This window comes from Aphis gossypii, chromosome 2 (genome assembly GCF_020184175.1).
Source record: "Aphis gossypii isolate Hap1 chromosome 2, ASM2018417v2, whole genome shotgun sequence".
Lineage (NCBI taxonomy): Eukaryota > Metazoa > Arthropoda > Insecta > Hemiptera > Aphididae > Aphis > Aphis gossypii.
The window spans coordinates 31,104,149-31,125,199 of record NC_065531.1 but is presented as its reverse complement, the minus strand read 5'-3'; the positions used below and the strand labels follow the sequence as shown (position 1 = coordinate 31,125,199).

General features: G+C 25.5%; 3 protein-coding genes across 3 annotated transcripts in view; 1 reads left to right on the top strand and 2 right to left on the bottom strand.

Annotated features, from left to right (window-relative positions):
• The window catches only part of LOC114127329 (ABC transporter F family member 4-like), a 220,455-nt gene that overhangs the window by 19,441 nt on the left and 179,963 nt on the right, over positions 1-21,051 (bottom strand). The window lies entirely within an intron of this gene.
• On the bottom strand, positions 1,098-11,422 carry LOC114127345 (ras GTPase-activating-like protein IQGAP1). Its single transcript, XM_027991553.2, has 33 exons — positions 11,013-11,422; positions 10,832-10,936; positions 10,531-10,765; positions 10,330-10,474; positions 10,101-10,258; positions 9,902-10,036; positions 9,665-9,749; positions 9,525-9,610; positions 9,277-9,430; positions 9,056-9,219; positions 8,650-8,784; positions 8,429-8,591; positions 8,222-8,364; positions 7,803-7,902; positions 7,600-7,745; positions 7,268-7,408; positions 7,025-7,195; positions 6,856-6,957; positions 6,631-6,795; positions 6,451-6,564; positions 6,132-6,346; positions 5,823-6,057; positions 5,529-5,626; positions 5,181-5,406; positions 4,951-5,115; positions 4,713-4,889; positions 4,517-4,646; positions 4,331-4,448; positions 4,115-4,267; positions 3,216-3,372; positions 3,026-3,150; positions 2,724-2,955; positions 1,098-1,618 (listed from the first exon to the last, which is right to left on the bottom strand). The coding sequence occupies exons 1-33, from the start codon at positions 11,030-11,032 to the stop codon at positions 1,502-1,504; spliced, it is 4,815 nt and encodes a 1,604-aa protein (XP_027847354.2). The 5' UTR covers positions 11,033-11,422; the 3' UTR covers positions 1,098-1,501.
• Positions 11,802-17,114, top strand: LOC114127364 (G2/mitotic-specific cyclin-B). Its single transcript, XM_027991584.2, has 8 exons — positions 11,802-12,125; positions 13,041-13,243; positions 13,315-13,513; positions 13,574-13,717; positions 13,788-13,949; positions 14,888-15,127; positions 15,194-15,484; positions 16,223-17,114. Exons 1-8 carry the CDS (start codon positions 12,093-12,095, stop codon positions 16,319-16,321), a joined length of 1,371 nt encoding a protein of 456 aa, XP_027847385.2. The 5' UTR covers positions 11,802-12,092; the 3' UTR covers positions 16,322-17,114.

Here is a 21,051-nt window from a genome sequence, read left to right as displayed (position 1 = left end):
AAATGTGTAACTAAAAAAATTACAATTAATCAAAATCTATAGGTACCACGAATTAAGATATATCTTAATTCGTGATAGGTACTGTAGGGTATACACCACACGACTTTTTTTTTATCTTAGCATGATTTTGTTGGAGGCCATGGACGCCCATTGGGGAGGGCAAGATAGGGCACTTTCCCCCCCTTGATAAAAAATATGAACTCGTAGCTCAATAAATATTACCTACCATAATATTATTATTATCTATATTACCATACATATGAGAATTTTTTTGACCCCCTACCTAAAATGTTACCTGTAAAATGCACAGTCTTCCCCCCCCCGGGCAGTGCCCATCCGCTTCCTCCCGTAAACACGCCCATGTACATAAAGAAAACTTATTAGTTAATTACTAACCGATTTTTTTGCGAGTATTAATGCATAATACATTGTGACTTGTGAAATTTCTAGTATTTTACTTCCTTTGCACTACTTACCACCCGGCACCCATGAATCAAGGGAAGCACTTAACTCATGACTTATAAGCCGAATGTTGACCTATGACAGTTGCCAAATATCGTATTAAAATTTCAAGCAATAAAAATAATTTTTAACTTGAAAATGTAAAATATATCAAAACAATTCTACCTTAATTTGTAAAAATCGTTAAGGCTGCTACACACAATATATATATTATACACAGTTAAATTTTAAAATTATTCTGTTTTTTTATTGAGCTATTTAAAAATAACTAAAATGTTCGATTTTCCCAAGAATTTTGTTTTGAACTGTCGATAAAAAAAAATGTTGGGTGCCCAAAAAAACTTGAAAATTTAATACAAGGTTTCTTATAAGTGGTTCTTACTGTAGTTAAAAAAATAAAATAAAAAAGGCACCTTAAATTTTAAGGTTATTGCCATATAGTTAATACCTTTTTGTTGGTTGTTCAAGTAAATTTTTCAAAAAAAAGATAAATGCTAAAATATTTAATGGAGAGTAAGGTAAATGTGATATCCAATAATATATTTGTATCCTCTATCAGAATACAGACATTTCAATTAGCATTTAAATAACTAATACAAAAAATAAATATATGTGAAGTATAAAAATACAGGTACTAAATGTACTATCAGATTATATTTTAACCATTCATAAATTTCAATAATTTCAATTGTTAATAAATACAATTTTTTTTTTTTAAGTAGTCTAATTATCAATACAAAAAACTATTACTATGAATACATAAAACTACATCAAAATATTTATTTTTCAATAATTGGTTAATATTCAGAAAACATAAATAATATTTAATTGTAATAGAAAACATAATATGTAAACAATTATTTAGAGGTATTACAGAGTATGATCACTAATCAGTAATTATAGTAAAAAATTATTTATAAAATATACAATGATTATGAAAGTAAAAAACTATATTATTTTAATGGTATTGTATAGTTAGTTTGGTTATTATTACATGCTAATTATAATTTTCAAAATCATACATACCAATTAATAGATTTTAATGTTTACAGTAAAATTTCTTATTTAGTAAAAATAATAATAAATTAACATTGACTTTGGCAGTACCAAAAATATCCATTATTGTTGCTCCTTCAAATTGACGTTTTAACAAATCCTTAAATTAATAGAATATATTATTAATTAGTAATTAATAAATTGTTTAAAACCATTATAGTAAATATTATTAAGACTAGAATTTAAAAATTCTTGCACTTGTATATTTTATTGTAGTGGATATACATTATTCTAGACAAGATATATATTAGTAATGTGAAATAATTAAATACAAAAGTTTACTGCATATTATACCATATTTTAGGAAAAATTCATTTTTGAAAATGTGTTAGCATATCAGTACATTTTAATATTTTTATAAATGTATATGGTGTTTGAAAACTTATTTATTAATATTTTTTATTTAATATATTTACAGTTGTAAGAGTTAAAAACTTAAAAGGAAGAAAATTGTATATATCGTAAAAATTATTATTTTGTATCAGTGCAAAGTAGAGACGTATTTAGGAATTTTACGACCCAGGTTATCTAAGTGCCATTACTTTATTTTATCATCCAAATGACCTTGGTACCATATTATATCAAAATGCTCACCAAAATTTACCGCCTGGGGACCAAGCCCCCCCTGGACTCCCTTAAATTCGTCACTAGTGCAAATTGCAGTATTGTATAACTATACTCTGTTCAAAATAAGGAACCTAGTCAGTGACAGACTACTGTGTAAGGGTAGAGCCTTATACATTGTTGGCTTACAGATGGTTAACTCGGTAAAGATAGACAAACAGGTGTTGTCTAACTGCCACTGATAAAAACTGGTAACCACCAACTATGTTTCTTATTTTGAATAGAGGATAGGAACTAACTATTTATCTACATAGTTTTTTACATAGTAATTTATTTTATTAACCACATTGTTTAAATCTGATTAAAAATGCCTAAAATATAAAATGATAGTTTTAATCAATACATATCTGAGTTTTGTTAAAATAAGCAATTATCAATCATTATTTACTTTCAACAAATTACTATTGACGACTTAACATTTTTATTTATATTAAATGGATTTTTTCAAACAAAAACAATTTTAAGAATTTTCAGAGCAAAAGTTCTAAAACCTTAATGATGACTAAAAACCTGTTTAATAATATGGTCTTGTACTATAACAAAGTAAAATTTTATTTTATGCTTTACTATAAGTTATTTACCTGAATATCTATATTAATAGTTTCCATTTCTACTCCCATAAATTTTCCTTTCACTAAAAACACACCGTGCACATCAGTTGGACTAATTTCAAATTGAGCATTTTTAAACTGTCCATCTGGAAGTCCTTCTACTTCAATTAGAACTCCTTTTTCTCGTAATTTTGCAGCAGTATATCGAATACTTTTCTTTGACTTCAACTGTATACCTCTATTAGTTGATTTTTTTTGTTTTCTGAAAATAAATTTTTAATTCAATTTAAATTTAATAATATTAGTACTAATGATCTAAGAATTATTTTTACTTTTGACCAGTGTTATGTTTATCTAAACAAGTTTGTATGTACTGCTCATATGACTTTATTTTTTCAACTAAATATTTTATTTTTTCATCTAATCTCTGTTTCGTTGATCTAAACATTTGCAATTCCTGAAATTAAATATTTAAAATGTATTTATTCACAGTAACCACTAAAATATACATTTCATACAAACCTTAATTTGTATTTGGCGATACTTATTTCGATTACAAATATCTTTAGCCACTGATGTAATTATACCTTGGTATCCATCATCTTTTGATACAATACCTTCTTCTTCTAAGATTTTCAAATGTTTTCTTAATTTTGCTTTAATTTCTTTTAATGTCCCTCTATAATTTTATTCAAATATGTATAACGAAATTTATAGATGACGTGAAGAAAAGTAAGATGATACTTATAAAAGCAGGAAAAATATTTGATTATTATTTTTTTTATTTATTGAATATTAACTATCTATAGATAATTTAATACAATAAGAAAATGTGATGAAACATTTTTTTTTTTTCATTGAAGGGTATGAGAAAGGAGACTATCTAATAATAAAACCCAAAGTGATTTTTTAGTTTGCTTTAGTAACATTTTACCATATTAGTGTTAAAGGTCTCTACTCAGTCTAGATAAGACTGCACAGCAACATCAAAAATAAAGAGTATCAAGAAGTAAGTAATAGAACAAAGACTCAGAAGATAGATCAAAACGAAAATTATGATAAAGAAAAATGAGACAGTTAGTATTGGCAGCTATGAAAATTAATTACTTGTATAATTAAAATGCATAAATTATGAAATTAGAACATCTAATTTCTGAGGTTATGGAAGATTTAGTAAAAATAAAAAATTACTTTAAAAACATTTACTCATTCATTTAGTTGAATCAAAAAATTCTTCTATGTACAAAGACTTTAGATAGATCCTGGGGCAAAAACATTTTTTATTTGTACCTAAAAACCTAATGATCTATTCTAATCTATTAGTATTATTTTATTTGTATTAACTACAAAGACTTAATATCCTTTGGTATCCCTAAACATAGTTGGAAACAAACTGTCAGTTTTAAATAAATTCCACTTACTCTTCAAAATCTGCACTTTTCCCAGAAGCTCTTATTTTGTTTTCTCTGTCAGCAAAACGACTTTCTTCATCTAGAGTTGAATCAATCCTTAAAGACCCTGGTAAAGTATGCCCACTTAAATATGGAAGTACTCTTATCAATAACTCCTTTGTCCTAACATAAATTAAAATTAATTTTTATACACTGAATAATAGTTATGCTTTATAGTATACATACTTAATGAATAATTTAGTCACAGAAGCTGTTGTTGTGTTAGGTTCAAATTTGTCAGATAACGTTAAACAAACTTGAACTGTAGCAATGCGTCTTTGAACAATAACATCATCATCATCAGCTACAAACAAATAAGTTACATTGAAATAATCATAAAATTTTTTTTAGTATATTTAGGCATTTACTAACATCCATAAAGTTGTGAAATCGTTGGTGCAGAAGGTCCCAATTCATCAAGTAATTGATGAATTGGATCATAAGGATCAGGTGCAACTTGATCAATATTATCTAGCAATAAAGAATGTGTTTCTTGTATTTCCTAAATAATATAATTTATTAATTATTAATTTTTTTTTTTTTATAAAACTAATATGAGTCTATGTACCTGTAATGTTATGTTTATTGTTGGTTTAGTAAGAAGTGTTACGTCTGTATATTCATTTACATTATAATACACTTCAGGATCATCAACATTAGTACAATTGTTGAAAAACAGTTTTAATTTTGTGTAACAGTCAAGTATAAATGGATTCATACATTTTAAATGGATTTCATCTTTATACTAAAAATAGATTATATTAAATATTGTAAAAAAAAAAAAAACTAACTAAATATTATCTTACTCCTTTTTTATTAGAAGCATATTGTAATATTTTTGCTACACTAGCTAAATTATGCCGTTGTCGATAACTTATTCCATCTTCAATTTTTGTTTCAAATATATCATATATTTCAGGTGTTATGATAACTGGATTCATGTATAAATTATAAACAAAGTAGCCAATTATCTACAAAAATTAATATTTTATGAATTATTTAGTAATTACACTTCATTAACAATTATGCCACATACTTTATAAACTTCATTTTCTCTAGTATCAGGAAATAATTCATGTATGGTTTCACATAATATCCGAGCTGTATATAATATGGCATAAGGTATTAAAGGTTTGGATTCAAGAATTTTGCTTAAAAATTCTTCAGTTATGTTTTGTAGCTGTTCCAAATTATGAGTTAATCTTTTTTGAACTTCTTCATATTTTAATGCAGTATGTTGATCTACAGAGCTAGGTAGATCTCTAATAATAAAATGAGGAACGTCAAATTATTAACTGATTATTGTTTTTATAAAATTCATATTTTTAATTCATAATGAAACAGGTAAGTAAGAATGCTATAAAAGAGTATAAGTAATTCTTACGATATTTCTCCAGTGTTGGTCTCTATTTCATTACGCCAAGTCCTGTAGATTGTCACTGGGTTTGTGTCAATAAATAGATTATTTCTATGGTGTATCAGCTAAATAATAATAAAAGCATAATTACTAAAGTTATTATCATTAGAAAATGTTATGTAATAACAATTGTAATGATAATAGTATTTTGGAGGTGTTATTTTTTGATATATCACTTTTAAATTTCATAACTTTTTCAACAAATGTGAATTTTATAACAAAATATATGTCAATAAAACTAAATTAAAAACATTTAAATACCTTCTCAACTACAGTTCTAAAGATTGTATTTAAACGTTTTTGATTATCAAAACATCTGGCCTGATCAACAATTGCTTTTAATATATATAGATTTGAAGTTTTAATTTCTGATGCCTTAGTACAATTAATTTTAATTTCTTCTTTTAAAGCTAATGTTAACAGCTTTAGCATAAAATATGCATCACGACTATTACTACCAGCATTAAAAACTGACATAAGAATTTGTTCTAAAAATCTGAAATAAATTAATAAAAGATTTAATATATATAAATTAATATAACATCGTAATATAATGACATAAATAGTTACTTAGAAATATGACGAACTGAATATGGCAAACAAAATATAAGTTTAGTAAGATAATGTGGTTTTGTTTGAAGCATATAAAACAAATGCTGATAACATTCCAAGAGATGTTTACTATTTTTATTTAAAGACATTAAGCTAATAGAATTTTGCATATTATTTGGTTGTTGTAATTTATTAATGTCTTCATTAGTTTTCAGTTTATGATTAATGACATCCTAAACGCAAAAAAAAACATACAAATAACAATTATATTATAATAATTTTTTTACAACAAAATATAGAGCAAAAAACATAATTAGTTTTTGAAACCATATATTACCTGTAATGAAATTCTATTTTGAATAAGTAAACCAATTTTTGTATCTAACTCATCAGCTTCAAGAGACATTTTGTTGCTCTGACGTATAAGTTGAGTAATTTGTCCACGGAGATTCTGTACAATTAATTGTAATAAAAGTATATTAAATATATACATCTATATATGCTACCTGAAACTTACTTGTAATTCCAATTCCCGATGATAATCTTCCAAATTAAAATTCAGTAAACGAGCAAAATGCTTAACAATCTTATAAGGAGGATTAGCTGTATGAAATAAATGATAAAAATGATTGCGAACCATTTTACCTCTCCAAATTGCTTGTAATTTTATTATAAATTTAACCTAAAATACAAATATTTATTTTTAAATATAAAATACATTTTAACAAGATGCATTACTAACATCACTACTTGTATAAACACGTTGAAAAGGTTTCAATTGCTTCCTAACTTTTTTCAATAAAATTGACCATTGTCTTCGGAATAAAATACATCGCCACCATTTCTAAAACAAAAAATTTAATTAAATTGTCAAAATGAACAAATACAATTTGAAAAATATAATAACTAACTTGTATTTTTATAGCATATAGCTCTTGTCTTGAACATAACTTAATCTTGTTTTTTATTTCTTGCCTAACTAGATATCCACGAATATTAGCTTGGAGTTGAATAATAAATTTATTTAATTCTTCAGACTCTTTTCGATGCTGATAACTTTTTTTCATATTCATTATTGTAGTCTGTGGTATATTAAAATAAAATTATAATAATAAATGCATTAAATTAATTTACTTAATTTAGCTTTAATTTACTTGAATTTCTTCCATATTTAAATACTTGGGTGTTGGAAAATAAGCTGGTTTTTCCCATGAATAATCTAAAGTTTCAAGGTTTAAATAAACATATCGACCATATGGTGTTTGGTGTGTGACCCAAGGACCTCTATATTTTGCCTAAAATATTATAATACATAATATTACATTTAGTGAAATCCTAAATACTTACCTATCAACATACGACAAGAACTATTTGAGAATAAAATAATTTTATTTTTCAAACTTTTTGGAAGTCATTTATATCAATTATTTACAGAACAGACTTATTTCTACATATTTTAAGTTAAACGATTAAGTTTTAATCTTACTTTTGACTCAAGTAGATGTAATAACGAAATACAAATTTCCTGTTGTTCAATTTCAATCATTGGAACAAGTTTAAGAAACTCTTGTGCTAATTTGGTTTTTTCATTCTTAACTAATGATAAATTTACAGATAAAAGCCATTCAGCACCTAAATTTAAAGACATGTATTTAGCCGAGATTGATAAAATAAAATCTTCAGACTTACTTCTATGAATACTCTCAACTTCATCACACACTCTTTTTAAGACATCTTCAACATCATCTTTCCATATTTCAACTTCATCCTCAGAATCATTTCGCCGATTCTAAATAACAAAAAAAGACTTAAATTTACTGTTGGTATCAGTAGTGTAACCAAAACTTTATTTTGAAGTAGACCAAAAGTTTATTTAAAAGGAGTCTTATACTAGAATCCCTCATAATTGTGGTATAATGACAAGTATAAAATATTATAAATTTATAAAATATATTTTATAATTTTCCAGAAATTCCAAGACAGACTGTGACTCTATATTTTTCTTTACAATCAAGTATTTGTAATTGATTGCCAACCATGTTATTATAATTTATTATGAATAATGAATATACTTAGTATTAACTTATAAAAAAGATATTTATTTATACCAGTAATAATTCATATGCATACTGCATATCTTTATCTTTAACTGAGTATTCTAATTGCAATGCTGGATTTGTGATGCATTGCTTTACTGTGTTCAAGTCTTTCCACTTTAATGCATTGTTAAGTTGTAGTAGGACATTAATAACTGATCACATAAAACATTTAAATGGATTAGAATATTATTTTATTTTCTATAATTATATTAATACCTTCTTTGTTTTGTTCTAGTTGATTATGGACAATATTTACACAATCTTTAATATTCATAAATGATAATATTCCAAAGCATCCTTTATTTATAATTTTAAATCGTCTACATGCATCAAAGGCACTCCAGTACTGTAATTTTAATCCTGCATCAAGTTCTTGATCCTTTAAAATTAACATATTTAAATAAAGAGATATTTAAATTTATTTAATCAAATTTTACTGGAAAAAATTTCTTTAATTTTGCAAGTCGATCCCATGTTAAGTCAATATTTTCGGAAAGAACAGCCTTTGTAACATCAGCTATTAGATTTAATACCTGCAAACTCTGTACAATATCATGGTAACTTAGGTTTTGCTGTAAAATAATAATAATAATAATAAGATTAATAATGATAATAATACTGATATGAACACAATTTTTATTTTAAATAACAAAGAAAAATGTATTATTATTAATATATAATGGTTAAAATTGTAAAAATATTCGTTGTAAACTTTAATATATAAAATTTCTTATTCTACAATGTATAATAATAATTGTATATTATACATTAAATTACAAGAAAAATATATTAATATAATCTAGTCAGAATTAAAAATAAATAATCTTAGAATTGTAATCTTACATCAATATCACATCGATCAATCTTCAATTCTTCGAAATACAAAGGAATAGCAAATTCATTAATGAGGTGATTCAAGTTTAATATAGGATCTTTAAGAACACGTGTAAAACCATCCATATCATCAATAATTAATGTGTCATTTAATTTGTTTATAGCAGCTTCCTCTGTAAAATATATTTGTAATAATTATATACATTTTTTTTCTTCAAAAATTATCTTACGTTTGTTATGATTATATGCTAATTGATTTCCCGTATTAACAACTTGTTGAAGAAAACATTTCTTGTCAATTGTATTTAAAGTTGTATAATTAATAGTTTTTGATAGATTATGAAATTCTGATTTATAGTATTTACCATTTTGCTTTTGTACATCCTAACATAAAATAATATTTAATATGCAGATAAACTTATCAAAAATAATCTATATATATATATATATATATATGTTTATATATTATATAATTTACTATTAAAGGTAAGTATTTTGACTGAAGTATACTGATAACTTCATCTTCACAGTTTGCTTTACTCATTTCATTCCACTTTTGGTCAACTGTAATAAATTAAAAATGTATAAACTATACACAAAAAATTAAAAATTCCTTACTATTCACAGATGATATATATCCCTGTATTTCATTTTGAGTTAAAATGTCATCATACGTGTCTGGTTCAAAACTTTCACTTAATGACTAAAAAACATTAAAATTATATTAATATAATTTACAATAATCTTTATTCTTGAAAATAAAGTTTCAATTACATTTTTAATTTGTTTTATAATACAAAATACAAGAATTAATTAAATAATATTTTATGACAGGTCTCAAATTTGATACATTACCTTATTCAAAGCAGAATCTTCTTTGGAATGTTTAACATCACGTAAGACAGCTAAATATTTTTCGATGTAATCCAAATTTATAAAATTTAATTTTGCTGCTTTATTACATAAACTTTTTGTGAAATAATTCATATCCTAAAATATTATAGTATATTATATAATAACAAAATAATTATTAAAAGATAACAGTAATTACAACCTTAGATAAAATAGCGTTATTTATTTCCATGATAGCTTCTTGTAATGTTAAAGTGTCTCCCTTTATGTTTTCTGATAAAAGTCCAGCAATTTTTTGGAACTTAGGAAGTTCTATACCATTTTCTGCTAATTCTTTTCTTGTAGCAGTTATTGTTTCAGCTTAAATATAATACCAAATATAGAATTTAATTTTAAGGTTTAATATTCTTGCTTTATTCAATTTTATTTACCTGAAAAATCAACTTTTCCATACAAGTCTTGAATTAATGGTGCTTGACCTCGTTTGAATAAATGGGTACTCAGAGCATGAAGACAATAAATTACTTTTGGCATATTTTTCTTATCATAAACATCAGTGGTTTCAGGATGGAATATCTACAAATAAAAATTAACTTATCAAAACAATTCTCTAATTAATATTTTAACTTTACCTTTGGTAGATTCACAACATTTAAAGATTTCAACCAATAATTTATGTTATCTGTATGACGATACTGAAGACCTGCTGTCTTATAACGTCTTTCATCACGGTCATAAATACAAGATAATGGTACAGTTGAAGGAGCAATGAAATTTCCTAGTTTAGCTAGTAAAACACCGTTTCGTAAACGGTCTTCAAGTTCCATAACATGGGGTAAGGTGATTTTTAAACATGACTCTAACCATCTAAAATTATTTAAATTTGTATATTATAACATTAGTAATATCATAAATACTCAAATAAGAACATACACTTTAGTTTCTTCTAAATGACATAGGTATTCATAAGCCAAATTATCTTGTCTAATTATATCCACTTCAATAATACTTGGATTTAAAATATCCTGTGGCTTGTTACTATAAAACAAAACCATTAATGTGAATAAAACAACCACAAGATTTAGATCTAAATTATTTTAAATTAAATAATTACCTGGAAAGTAATAACGACATTTTTAGGTTGATTTGTAAAAATTGTATGCATAATAAAATAATAAGTTTATTTAACTATGTGCCTTGTATAAATTAGACTTTTTTTAACAAATTAAAAAATCATATCTGATTAATTAATAGGTAATGAATGAATGAATAATAATAAATTATGAACACCAACATTAATCATAAAAAAAAAAAAATAAAGAAAAAATAAATAAATCAAATGTGCACAATATAATATTCAATAACTAAATAGTAAAATTGTCTATTCAGCCGTCAATACATTCATTATCTCCTTTTTAAATGAATTTGTCAACGTCAATGTAAACTGTTAATTGTCAAATACTCACTACTCAGGTACCTATTAACTCGTCTCACTCAAACTTCTAACGGTTATAGAAAATTGAAAATGAAAAAACAATCTTATCAAAAAAACAAATTATTATCAAATCCGTTATGAAACATTTAGGAAACGGTCTTTGAAGCAGCTTACCAAACCATGGTTACAGATAATACATTATTTATTAATTTATTGGAGTTGGTATTAATTTGTTTTTTTATTTTTTAATGTCTAAATAATGCTAACCCAGTAATTAAATGTTGTAATTTTTATCTCGTATATTATAATAATATGTATGTTTTAATAATCACTTATTTATGTTTTAAAAAGAAAATTTAATAAACCCATTAAATTATATGCCAATAATAATGTAATGTTATGTTGGTCACATCTAAGAACGACGTTAAATAATGTAGTGTCGTAGTGGGGAGAAAATCCGTTAAATAATTTAATTTCTATGATATTCCTGTCTTGTTCTTTTTGCTGTTTAAATTGAATTATTTCACTTTTCTTTTTTTTGTTATTATCCGACAATATAGTCGTTTTATTTTTCTATTCTATTTTTGTAGTCGTTGGTCGGTTTTTCAAGACTATTTTTATTAAACTGAGGATACATTATACATTGTAGTGTTGTTTCGTTGGAAGCGCAGTTTTTCACTGTTAAAGATTGCTCTGGAAAAACGGACAACCTTAATTTTTCTCGTTGGTTCAACACCGTTTGTATTAATCTATTGAAAAATGGCAACTGGCATCAGACGTGACATGCACTTGGTGAGTTTTTTTCTTTACTTTTGTAAAGCTCTAAAAACTATTTTACGGACTGAAATAAAGTTGATGTATCCGATCTATGTACTGACTTTCAATTAAATATTTTAAATCTTGATAGTCCGTAACAACACAAACTATAATTTACTGGGCCTTGTAGGTACACGGCTTTGTATTATTTATTATTATCTAAAATACCTATTGAAGATAATACACGATCAATGATATTATTTTTATTAATTATCTATGTAAAATAACGTGTGGAAATTGAATTTTCATATTTTTAAATGTTAAGTAGGTAGGTACATAAACATTTGTAATAGTTAATGCAATATATATAAATCTTTTACTCGATATTCTATATAAGCTTTGCTTAAAATAATTATAACATAAATTAAACGTAATTTATACATTTTAGTTATAATTAAAAATAAGATTGCAGGGATCTAAAATTTTGGTGTAGGTATATTATTTGACTTCACATAATTATATTTTCAAATTGTATTAAGTTTAATATCATATCATTCTACAGAAAGTTTTCGTTATTCCCTCAAAAAAGTGAATACAACAATAACACAAGAAACAAATGTAATGACATTGAAAAACACCTATTGTATTCCTAATATTAATTCAAATAAATTTCTATAGGAACTTATAATAATATGAATTATCATATTCTTAGCATTGTTAGTTAAAACTGATTCTACTGAAAAAAAATTTTTTATGTTAAATTATTTATTGAATTCTAATTTAATACATCTATGATCATGTTCTAGGTACATTAATAAAATCCCTAAATTTAAATTATGTAAATGTTGTATGTAATATTTGTTACAAGTTTAAAAAATAATAATCGTTTATACAGTTATGCATAATATCTATGGTAGTTAAAATAATGTATATTTTTTATACTTCTTTCAGAGACAAGACAAAGTATATTCTGAAAATAATCCAAAAGCAGTTAAAGATACTAAAAGCAGTGGTATTATAGCTCCTAGAAGACCTGTATTAAATGACATAAGCAGTAACTTGCAGATAAATCAAAATGCTAATCAAAAAGGAAAAATTACAATAACTAAGCCTACTATCCAAATAACAAAACCTACTACAAGACTTGCTTCTAAGTAAGTTTATTACGATACAATTGCCATTTTATCTTTATTAATGTTAAATTATGAATTATTGTTTTGCATAGTTTAAACCGTACTACCACTTCTGTTACTACAAAAGTAAAACCTTCATTAAATACATCAAAAACCATTCTTAAAGTTAATTCTGGTTTACATGAAAATGTGTCTAATATTCCAAAAGCTATCGTCAGACCTAAGACAGTTGGATTGGTTAAGACTTATAGAGGAACTTTAACCAGAAGTTCATCGCTTAGAAACAAATCAGTAAGTGAAATACAACTTTTAAATAAATTCCTAAATTATCGAATTTTAAAATTTATTTAGGTTGTACTGACAGAATCTCAAAAGAAAGAACAAGAATGGATTGCTGCTTGTAAAGTAGATGCTGTTGACAAAAGTGATGAATATGATCCATTTCTGGTTGGAGCATACTCCAAGCCTATTTTTGCATACATGATGACATTGGAGGTATTTGTTATAATACCTTACTATCTAATATCTATGTACCATTATTAATTGTTTCATGTTTTAAAATTAGAATCAATATGTCATAAAACAAGATTATCTAGCTAACCACAAATACATAACAGCATCTAACCGTAGTGTTGTTGTTGACTGGCTTGTAGAAGTACAACAAGAATTTCAAATTATGCAAGAATCTCTTTATACAGCTGTTGGAATTCTTGACAGATACTTACAAGTAATTATTTACATATTTAGCTACTTAAACTCCATCTAACATTTCCTAGTTTAAAGAACATAGACTCACATGTATTGTATCCACTCTGTTAGTATACAACAACATAGCAAATTCAAAACTGGGCAAGTTAGTCGATTTTTAAACAAGTTAAAGTTAAATTACTTAAACATACAAACCTAATCTTAGTATATAATTTAGTTGATAACATTTTCTAAATTTCTAACTTACCTAATTACTTAGGATTTAGTTTGTTTAATAACTTCAAATATAAATTTAAAAACCCATTAGTTCATATACAATTATAATAAAGTAATAAAATAAATCAATACTATAATATCTTACAAAATGTATCGATCAATAAGTACCTACTATAAATATTAATAATTATCTTATGATTAATAACTAGTTAGAACTATACAGTTCTATAAAATAATAATTTTTTTGAGTGAAAAAAAAAACTAGTTACTTTTTGTTTCTAACAAGATAAATTAATTACTTTAAAGTAACTTTCCAATTTACCTTTGCTTTAATTTAAACTGAATTTACCTTTTATCTTAGTACAATGAACGAAAGTCCTTTCATTTCTTTTCATTATTTTATCACAAAATTAAAATTTTTATGTTTTATATACTTATAATTATCTTTTAAATTTAAATATCGTAAAAAAAAATAGGTAATTGTGTATAACACAGATTATATTTCTACCTCTGAATTTCATATTACAATTTTTTTACTTAAAACTATTGAATTGAAATTTTGATACCTAATATAATAAGCATTGATAAGACATACCTAACATTTATGTTTAGGATATCATATTTGCTTAAAATTAGCGAATAAAATACAGGATTGGATGACAGTATTGAAGTTAACAATTACTATCCATTTCTTGGTTTTTGAATGAAAAAAAAGATCCTCTTAAATTAAATATTTTTTAGGAAAATCAAAATGTTGCTCGAAATAAACTTCAATTAATTGGTGCCACAAGTCTACTGCTGGGCTGCAAGTATGAAGAAATATATGTACCCGAGATAACTGACTTTGTCTATTTATCAGACAATGCCTTCACCAAGGATGAAGTAAAATCAAGTTTGGTAGATGTCTTCAGAACAATTAATTATTCACTGTCTAGACCTTTTTCTTTAACCTTTTTGCGAAGGTTTAGCAAAGTGTCAGGTGTAAGTAATAAATTGTGTTTTTATATATTTTAATTTATAGATTATAAATGCAATGGTTTTGTTTAGGCACGATCATCGCAACATTCATTGGCTAAATACTTTCTGGAATTGGCTTTAATTGACTATAATTTAGCACATGTTAAACCATCTGAAATAGCAGCAGCTGGTCTATTGTTAGCAATCGTTATAACTAATGATCCTGAATTAGATGATAACCCTGAAGATATAAATTCATTATTATCTTTATATTGGACAGATGTAATGCAAAAACACTCGACATACAAAATGGATGAATTGATTTCTACTGTTCAATCGCTTGCTCATTTAGCACTTAATGCCCCAGAATGGAAATACAAGGTAATCTCTTGTGCAATTGAGTCTTCTATTTTAACTTGAAATTTTGAAGTATTTTTTTACTGTTACATTTAATATGATGGATTTTATAATGGGAATTTTGTTTCCCAGTAAAAATTTGTTCTTAACACATTGCATATCACATAACTATCAGCAGTCGTTCAATAAGTATCTGTTATACGGCAAGCATACTTTTCAATGCCTTCAATTTGTATTTATTATATATTGGAAAAAATATATATATCAAAAAACCTAATAATTCCTGCTACGACCCCAGTCCTTATTGTGTGCATTATTGTAGTGCTATAGAAAATGTAATAATATAAAACCAAATTAATTTATGGTTGCCAGCGGTAGTGTGGCATGATAGTAATGATTAATTGTGAGTGCTGATAGTTACAAATTTTAAAATTTGAGAATTACGGGTTTTATATGTATTATACTTAAATTTATGAACTTCTAAAAATTGTCTGAATTTATTTTAATATTTTAAAATAAGTACAAGAGTGTTAAAGCAAAGCATGTTTTATGAAGTAATTAATAAGGTATTTAGGTAATTAATATTACATGTTAATTGTCGTGTGAATCATAAATGAATACAAATGTGAATAATCCATTATTGTGTTCTCATGAATATTAATCTTCTTATTATTGATTTAAAACCACAAAAATCACTGTGTGCTCCCCTCCAACTGCCCAATAAGTAGTAACTAATTTGTATTTTTTTTTTATTTTGTACAGGCTGTTTACAAAAAATACCAGAGTGCAAAGATGGGAAGAATCACAACAAGTTCCTTACTGAGTTCACCAGCTATGAAGTTTATTGCACAAACATGTTAATGCATATCATCCAGACCTAACTATTTTTAACTTTTTAAATATATTTTGTTTTATCGAGAGTGGTGATGCCACTGTTTTTTACATTAGATTTTTTCGTATCATTTTTACTCTAACATTATTTTTTTAAAAAATTAAAAAAACATGACCGCATTAACTATGTTGGTACAAAGTAATGTTTTTTTTTATTAATTAAAACAAATATACTTATAAATTATATAACTTAAGAAAAGTATGTTTAGCTTGTTATGTTTTTTAAGTGTATTTTGATATATAACCATTGTATACAGTAACAATTATTAAATCACACTTAAATTATAATTTTATAATATTGAACAAAAGCCATTTCGCTTTGAAGCGATATAACATACGTGTGTTGATATGTTCCAATTTTATAAATATTTATTTCTGTGGGCGTTAATGAATTATTCTTGAATGTAAGATATATTAAATTATTTACACAGACAATAGACTGAAATATTTTTATTTTTAACACAATTAAATTTTTAAGAAATAAAATGTTAATAAAATTCAATTTATACCGCTCTCAGTATGAAAGTATGCCTTACAATTATTGTTTCCTTTTGAATTTATGAAATCAACATGTGTTATCCGCCATTGCAAGTTATCATTAAATTATTAATATATATTTTTCTTATGTTTTATAAGAGTAATTGTATAGTGTAAGTTAGTTTTAAATTTTTTTGTTTAATAAATAGTTTGTAAAACAAAACAAGTGTAAGTTCATTACATTTTTACTATTTAGTATTTTTAAATAAATTTAAATTTAACCTTTGTTAAGTTTTCATTGAAATTAATTTTGAAATGACCTTTGTAAAGAAAAGGCATTTTGCTTAATCAATGTTTTATTGTGTAAATATCTAATAGAATAATTTTTATTTTTCGGAATAGAGTATAAATTTAATTGTTTTCCATAATCTCCATAAGTTTTTTTATATTATTAATGCTGCTACGTATAAATACACAATATGTTCGCTGACAAGATAATTTAGTTAGGCAAAACATGCGAATATCATTGAAATTAAAATTAATTCAACTAACCAAGTCATGCTGTCTGTACATAACACTTGATTTGGTCGGGCCGGCCATCTGTTGGCCCAATTAGATCATATTGCGGGTAGCAGCCTTATATAACATACTTGAAATCACTACCAAAAAAAAAAAAAGGTTATATATTTCTGTAGAAGTTGAAATTTTTTAAGAAACTAGGAACTGGTTAACATTATAATTGCTTATAAATTATAATGTTGAAATAGATAAACTTTTTAGTAATCATTGATCTCTTGGGGAATTCTAATTATGCAACTATATAGTTAGTGAACTTTTCTACCAAGTTCTTTTCTTATTACCAAAGTTGGGATTTTATAGCATTTAAAACTCATAAAAATATGCTATAATATTACCTTCAACTAACTAAATACAGATGCTTACAGTCAAAGTCGTAATCTCCCCATCAAATTTTTAAAAGTAGAAATATTTAACATAAATTGTAGATAAAAATGACAAGTCTTCAGTATCTAGGTATTTTAAAAAACCTTTTTCAGTTAGGTACAGCTATGTGGCTACAGTAAAAATTAAATTTTTAATTTCAGCAGCCCATAAAATATCTAAATTGTTGTACTATACACTTAGTCACAAACCTAACAATTCTTAGTACAACAAAATATTGTTTAAAGCACACATAAATTTCCTACAACACACAGTTTTGGGAATTGAATTTCGATTTATCTGTATCAAGAAATAAGTTTTAAGCGTACACAACTATTTTATAATAAATATTTTCAACCATACTTCTGACAATTTAAAATATATATGTGTATTGTGTATACTACAAAGAAATTAGAAACAAAGTTCAACAAAATAATACTTATGATTTATGAATCTCGGCATAAATCTAATTAATTTTGTGCTTCTGACTGAAAAATAAACAAAAACCAAACTGAAAAGAATTAATTTTCAAATTTCAATATTTCATATTTATTATTTCCTTAAATAATCAGGCGGGTTGCCGCTAATGAGTGTCTCCCCCCTCTTTGGCCCTACTCTTTATACTTTCTGTATTCTTTATATTATCGTTTTCACATATACTTATTACCTATATAGACTTAAAAATGTATGGCAAATTACAATGTCCCGCCTTGTCGCTCGGAGTTACGACAAAGTTTATCGTTAATCGTTATACAAACGAATCCTCTGGACATTAACCTCGACTGGCGATTGTACATTAGGTATATAAGTACAAAATGCATGAAAATGGATTACACTACAACAAAACAACCATATCAGGGTTGCGAATTTATTAATTCGAATTAGGGTAAATCGGTTTAAAATGCTTGTAAACGTTGCAACGTAAACTGGTCGAGTGGAATGTATTAGGTATACTAACATACTAACACGATTTTAGATGTGATGCATGTATAGTCGTAAGTACTCCAATTCGAATTAATGGATGCATGTAAATAGGGTATACCTAAATAGTTTGACATTTGTCACTATTTTAATGTTAAGTTCGTTTAATATCTAAACTCCACTCTGGGTTTTGATGACATTAGTACATAACTACATACGTATTGATTGCAGCCATCAGAACGTGAAATTTCTAATTTCATATACCTAGTTTAATATAGTTATTGACCATACTACTATTATAGTGATAGCGTTTTAGATCAACAAACTACGTAAGCAAGGGGGGAGAAACATCTTAAATAAAATTTTGCTTATTTAATTTTAATCCAAGGTAGTTACACACTTATACACTAGAGAATTAATCTAGTTTAGCACCCCCTCGAAATTTTGGTTTTTTTTGGAAAATCATTAGTTTTTGAGTATAATTCAAAAATATATATATAATATGCTTATTTCAACATACAATTTTCAAAGGGAATTAGGGACCAACGTTACCACTCGCTTGCTCCGACATTTAAAACGAAAACATCCCTCGATTTGCTATGCGACACCGCCCAAGGTGGACTAAGGTTCTTAGGTCACAGACTAAAAAACGATGCCCACAACTTTGTTGGGCGGTGGTAAAATCCCGATTTTTAAAAATAGTACTCTCCTGGGTCAACATTAAAATTGTTCAGAATTCAAAGTTGCGATAAACTAAAAAAAAACAAGTTAAATCAGTCATACAAAAAATAAAGAAAAAACTATAACTCAAAAAAATATTAGATTATAAAGACAAAAAAATAGATACAATAAGTTTTAGATTCTGAACGGAGTGATGAATGTATTGATTTTACAATGATGTGTGTTTTTTTTTGTGTGTCTGTGTAAAGCATAACTATAGTCGAAATAATGCTTCAATTACAAACTTTGGGGGTAGTTTCTGATGGCAAAGTGAATATCCTTGCTGCATTATGCAGGTCAAAAGTAAACATTTTGACAGTTTTTTGAGTTATTTATAGACTTCTGAAATTTTCGATTTTTATGAGAATTATTATTTGAAGTGTCGATAAAAAAAATTATATATATTATATATAAAACATTATTCGTGGTTATATCTAAGAATAAAAAATTCAACACTAAATTTTCCTTCAAGTAGCTATAAAGAAAACTCGAAGGTAAAAAAACTCATTATAAGAAAAATTTTAAGTGCGTTTGCAGAATTTTAAATTTGTACGAAACAGCGTAACGATAATGATTTATCCTCAAACGATTTTAAATATTTATTATTAAAAATATAAGTCGTAGATACTTGAAAATTTCACCAGTTATTTAGATTGGTATTTTCTTTACATGATTTAATTTTCAAAATATTTCGACTTTTTTTGAGCTATTTATAAACAACTGAAATTTTCAATTTTGAAAATTTTTTTTTGAAGTGTCGATAAATTTTTTCGGCCCAATTAAAATACGTAAAAATTTAATACAAAGTTCCTCATAAGTTATTCTTATAGTGATAAAAAAATTATAAGAATACATAGGCACGATTTTTTTTTATTAGCATTTGAAGTTCAAATATTGACAAAAATTCGTCAAATCCATGAATATTTGCAAATTATTTTGTAGGTATAATTCATAAAAATTTTTGTATTAGTAGATTAGAGTTGAATTCAATACGAGATTTTCCATAAGTTAAGCTTATGCTTATAACAATTATAAAAGAATTTAAATTCTGGTGTATTCAGGCCATTAAAACATAAACCACTTTATTTTACCAACCACTGGAAATTATATCCTGGGCTAACTAATCATCTTCGTTCAGAATCGTTTTTCGTATGTAATGATACATATCATTGGATTCAAATTTAACACTCCTATAATATATAATAATGATCCATACGTCACCTAATGTACAGCAGAGCGGTACTCACTTACCCGCTTTTTTAAATCTGTGTGTCCTACTATCAAAAAAATAAAATTAAATAAGTAGTACTGTAGACAATTTTTGATTATTATATCTCGAGACCTTATTATTTTTCGAACTACCTACGACCTACCAGTTTCCGCGCAGAATCATCTACATACCTTTATGTATAGAAAAACAATATATATCTTTACATTATACATAAATTAACCTATATTTTTTAATATTATAGTAATAATATTATATCGTCACTATAGAACTATTACTCATATTACTCAATTTGATTAGTACCTAGTTGGGCTAGTCTAAGTATGCGTTTTGCCGTTTTCCGCATACGTATAAAACATCGAAAATAACTTAGTAGGCAGTAATTTTAAGAATAATTATATCCAAAAAACTTTTG

Coding starts and splice junctions, on each gene's coding strand:
- LOC114127345 (XM_027991553.2), bottom strand. CDS start 11,032: ATGTCGTTATTACTTTCCAG. Junction 4,268..4,330: donor GTGACTAAATTATTCATTAA/GTATGTATACTA, acceptor AATTTATGTTAG/GACAAAGGAGTTATTGATAA. Junction 2,956..3,025: donor AAACATAACACTGGTCAAAA/GTAAAAATAATT, acceptor ATTTATTTTCAG/AAAACAAAAAAAATCAACTA.
- LOC114127364 (XM_027991584.2), top strand. CDS start 12,093: ATGGCAACTGGCATCAGACGTGACATGCACTTG. Junction 12,126..13,040: donor TCAGACGTGACATGCACTTG/GTGAGTTTTTTT, acceptor TACTTCTTTCAG/AGACAAGACAAAGTATATTC. Junction 13,514..13,573: donor CATCGCTTAGAAACAAATCA/GTAAGTGAAATA, acceptor AAATTTATTTAG/GTTGTACTGACAGAATCTCA.